The sequence below is a fragment of the Eimeria acervulina genome, genomic scaffold, assembly GCF_000499425.1.
Source record: "Eimeria acervulina Houghton genomic scaffold, Eah_scaff222, whole genome shotgun sequence".
Taxonomy (NCBI): Eukaryota; Apicomplexa; class Conoidasida; order Eucoccidiorida; family Eimeriidae; genus Eimeria; species Eimeria acervulina.
Window position 1 is genome coordinate 8,465 of NW_013550015.1, and position 4,400 is coordinate 12,864.

A 4,400-nucleotide genomic window follows, 5' to 3' on the forward strand; every position below is an offset into this window, starting at 1 on the left:
TGCAGATGGCCTCCAGCAAACCGAAGCAGCGGATGCCTGGGACCCGGCAGCTGCAGCGGGTGCGGCAGCAGCAGTACGAATTGCGTGTTGCGCTGCAGCAGAAGAACAGGTGCCTATACACCCCGGTGCCCCCGCAGCAGCAGCAGCAGCAGCTGGAGCAGCGCTTCCCTCAGTCGCTGCAGCAAATGCGGGTGCCGCTGAAGAAGAGGGGTAAACAAAGAAAGTGGCTGCTAGAGAAGCGCACGAAGCTGGCGTGGAGACAGGTGCTGCAGCACCAGCAGCAGATTCCTCAACTGCTGCAGCAGCAAAAGGCGTTGCTGCTGCCGCCAGAACAAGAACAAGCTGTTAATGCTGCAGCACGTGCGCATGACAGAGCCATTCACGACAGCGTGTGGTGAGCCTCACTCCTGCTGCTGCTGTTGCTGCTGCTGTTGTTGTTGCTGCTGTTGTTGTTGCTGCTGCTGTTGTTGTTATTGCTGCCACTGCTGCTGTTGCTGCTGCTGCTGTTGCTGCTGCTGCTGTTGTTGCTGCTGGTGACTCTCCCTCTTTTGGGTGTATGTACACCTCAGGTGTTCGTTCATCGCTACCCGAGTAATCCCCCGTCTTGCTCGGTTGGCGAAGCAGCAGGAGCAGGCGGCGCAGCAGCAGTTTGAAGCCTTGCAGCAGCAGGAGCTGCTGCTGCTGCAGCAGCAGATGCAGGCGGAGGAGCAGCAGCGACACGAAGGCAGCTTGCTGCAACATGTTCAGGGCATCCATACGCATAAGAAATTTGTGCTGCAGCGGAGTAGGGGCTTCTATCTCCAGGAGCAGCAGCAGCTGCATGCATTGCTGGGCCTTCGTGTTCCTGTTGTAGCAGCAGCAGGACCAGCAGCAGAAGCAGCAGCAGCAGAAGCAGCAGCAAAAGCACGGACCCTTGCACAGCAAACAAGAGAGGTGCCTTAAATTCCCAACCCCTGTTTCAGAAACTGCAGCTGCTGCTGTTGCTGCTGCTGTTGTTGCTGCTGCTGCAGCAGCAGCTGCTGCCTCCTCAAGAAGCAAACAAGCTTAGGTTTGCGGTGCACGTATTACACTTCCGTGCTGTTCCACATGCTGCTGCTGTTGCTGCTGCTGTTGCTGCTGCTGTTGCTGCTGCTGTTGTTGCTGCTGCTGCAGCCGTTTCTGCAGTTCCTGGTGGACTTGCAGTTTGTCACTGAGCAGCAAGAGCTGCTGCTGCAGCAGCCGCCGCAGCACTACTGCGACTCCCTGCTGCAGCTGCAGCAGCAGGAACCAGAAGCCACCGATGATTTTACAGCAGCAGAGTGGCAGGAGCAGCAGCAGCAGCAGCAGCAAGAGCAACGGCAGCAGAGGGAAGCAGCACTGCAGGATTTCCTCGCGATGTCTTCGCCCGTCCGTTCTGAGCGCCTTGCTGCTGATGTGCAGGCGTTTGCAGAGCTGCTTCAGGTGCTGCTGCTGCTGGTTCTGCTGCTGCTGGTGCTGCTGCTGTTTCTGCTGCTGTTGCTGTTACTTAGGGTGCATCTGGTGCTGTTAGTGCTGTTGCTGGATATACTGCTGCTGCCGCTGCTGCTGCGAGTGATGGTGCTGCAGCAGCAGATGCTGCTGTAGACTGCATGGGCTGCCGCTGCTGTCTGCAGTAGCAGCAGCAGCTGCTGCTAGTGATGCTGCTGCAGCATCAGCTGCTGCTAGAGACGTAGGGCGCAAGGGCTGCTGCTGTTTCTGCTGCTGCAGATGACTCCTCCGTCCGTCAGCAGGGATGCTCGAGACCTTGTGGAGGCGTTGAAGGGACTCCACGAAGAACACTTCACGCGTAAGTGCAGCAACAGCAGCAGCAGCAGCAGCAACAGCAGCAGCAGCAGCAACAGCAGCAGCAGCAGCAACAGCAGCAGCAGCAGCAACAGAAACAGCAGGGTCAGTACTGTGAGAAATAGTATCTGGAAGCCACCGCCAGATCCTGATGCAGCAGCAGCACCACCACCACCACCGCTACTGAACAGCAAAATTAGCAACAGCAGCAGCAGCAACAGCAACAGCAGCAGCAGCAACAGCAACAGCAGCAGCAGCAGCAGTAGCAGCAGCAGGTATGATTGTGTTGCTGCTTCAGGGTTTGTAGCTCGAGCGTACAAGTTTGCAAAGGGGTGGACCCTCTCAGGCAGATTTTTTCTTCTTGCTGTCGCCAGAAGGCAGCAGCTGCTGCCGCGCCGTCCTGCTGCTGCTGCATGGGACGCAGACACCGATAATATGGAGGCAAGCTTGCTGCTGTTGCTGCTGCTGCTGTTCCTGCTGCTGCTATTGATGCTGTTGCTCTCTGTGCTGCTGTTCCGGCTGTTGCTGCTGCTGTTCCTGCTTCAAAGGCGTGTCTCTCGCCACAGACAACAGCAGCAGCAGTAGCTGCTCCTACTCTGCTGCCGTCAACAGCAGCAGCAGCAGCAGCATCGGCTGTATTTTGCCGCTGTTGTTACGGTGTCGCAGGCGGCCATTGATTCCTTAGCTCTCCTTTGGAGAGGACCTCGAGCCTCCGCGCCTCTAGCTGATCAGCAGCAGCAGCAGCAACAGCAGCAGCAGCAGCAGCAACAGCAGCAGCAGCTGCTGCTGCCTTATCACCAGCAGGTGTTTCTTGAGGAGTTAGACGGAGCTGACATTCACTACCGCCAGGCCTTAGCAGAGCCCTTCCTCCGCGCCGTACACGAGAAGGCAGGCCCCATTCTGGGGGCTAGGCCTTATAGCTGACTAGCTAGCTAGCTAGCTAGCTGGGCTTCCTATATGACTAGCTAGCTAGTCAGTTAGCTAGCTAGCTAGTCAGTTAGCTAGCTAACCAGTCAGGCCTCATAGCTTACTAGCTATCTACCTAGCTAGCTAGCTAGGCCTCATAGCTGACTAGCTATCTAGCTAGCTAGCTAGCTACCTAGCTAGCCAGATGGTTGGCTTGATGGCTGTCCCATCGAGACGAGGCTTTGGCCTTCCCTCGGTGGGCGTTGGCTGCTGCTGCTGCTGCTGCAGTGCAGCTCGAGGTGAAGTTTTGTAAACAGCATTGTTAAAGGCCTTCAGGGTTTAGGGTTTAGGGTTTGCCGAGAGGCACAGACCCAGGGAGAGTAGAGAGCAGCCTGGCGCAAGAACCAGCAAAGAGCCGCCAGAACGGCTAGCCAGCTAGCGAAGTCTCCACTCCCTTTGGCTAGCTAGCTAGCTAGCTAGCTAGCTAGTTCATTGGCTAGCTATCTAGATAACTAGCCTGTTCGCTGGGTAGCTAGCCGGCTGGCTAGCTAGCAAGCTAGCTAGCAAGCTAGCTAGTTCATTGGCTAGCTAGCTGGGAGCCTCGAGAGGCTGAGGCCCTCCTCCTGTCTCCTCTGGCCCTGCAGCATCTTCCCCGTGGATCCCCCGCCACTGCAACAAGCAGCATAGACAGCAGAACACCTTCATATAGCTAGCTAGCTACCTAGCTAGCCAAGTAGCTAGCTAGCTAGCACAGAGAAGGACTCACTCTGTACTCCCACTCCTCACGCGCATCCTCAGCCTGCTGCCGCAGCGCGTCGTCTATGAAACTCGGGGGGAACGCCTGCAGCAGCAGCAGCAGCAGCAGCGGCAGCAGTAGCAGTAGCAGTAGGAGCAGCAGCAGCAGCAGCAGCGCGAACAGCAGTAGGAGCCACGAATGTGCAGAGACAGCGACAGGGACAGACGGATATGGGTCGAGTGAACGGCACAGAAAAAAACAGAAAGGCAGAGAAGAAGGAGACAGAAGAAAGAGACAGAAGAAAGAGACAGACGAAAGAGAGAGAGAGACAGAGAGAGAGAGAGAGATAGAGAGAGATAGAGAGAGACAGAGAGACAGAGGGACAGAGACAGAAGAGGGAGACAGAAGAAAGAGAGGCAGAAGAAGGAGACAGTAGAAGGAGACAGTAGAAGGAGACAGTTGCTGCTGTCTGTTTTCTCTGACCTTTACAAGACAGCGCTGCGTTATCAAAACGAAAGGCAGTTTAAAGGCCGCGTAGTATACCGTGGGCTGTACATACACCCAACACACAATACATATATATATATATATATATATTATTTACTTCTATTTATTTATTTATATTTGTTTATGTATATTTATTTATGTATATTTACCTTCTTGTTGGTATCATGGGCATGCACTGCAGGCAGGCATGTATATATATATATATATATATATACCTAATAAATGTAATAATAAATGTGTATATATTATATACAGTTATATACAGTGTAGACTCAAGAATAAGCAGCAGTGGGGTGTATGTACACCAGAAGACGGTGGAGGGACGAGTTAAGTGAATATTTATATATGTCTTTGATAAGACACCAGAACATGTCTATGTCTTCGCAAAGACACAAGGAAACATAAATAAAGATAAATAGGGAGATGGCTCTCTGGCTCTCAGCAGCAGCAG

General features: G+C 54.0%; 2 protein-coding genes across 2 annotated transcripts in view; one reads left to right on the forward strand and one right to left on the reverse strand.

Annotated features, from left to right (window-relative positions):
* EAH_00026510 (hypothetical protein, conserved) overlaps window positions 1-2,724 on the forward strand; it is a gene marked incomplete at both ends in the record, with an annotated part of 4,263 nt that extends 1,539 nt beyond the window's left edge. The window contains 5 exons of the mRNA XM_013396517.1: window positions 6-394; window positions 570-933; window positions 1,165-1,440; window positions 1,726-1,905; window positions 2,467-2,724. Coding sequence (XP_013251971.1) covers window positions 6-394; window positions 570-933; window positions 1,165-1,440; window positions 1,726-1,905; window positions 2,467-2,724 — 1,467 coding nt within the window. The remainder of the gene's footprint in view (window positions 1-5; window positions 395-569; window positions 934-1,164; window positions 1,441-1,725; window positions 1,906-2,466) is intronic.
* Window positions 2,725-3,294: 570 nt separating this feature from the next.
* EAH_00026520 (hypothetical protein, conserved) overlaps window positions 3,295-4,400 on the reverse strand; it is a gene marked incomplete at both ends in the record, with an annotated part of 4,852 nt that continues 3,746 nt past the window's right edge. The window contains 3 exons of the mRNA XM_013396518.1: window positions 3,295-3,375; window positions 3,473-3,547; window positions 3,926-3,991. Of these exons, the coding sequence (XP_013251972.1) occupies window positions 3,295-3,375; window positions 3,473-3,547; window positions 3,926-3,991 (222 nt within the window). The remainder of the gene's footprint in view (window positions 3,376-3,472; window positions 3,548-3,925; window positions 3,992-4,400) is intronic.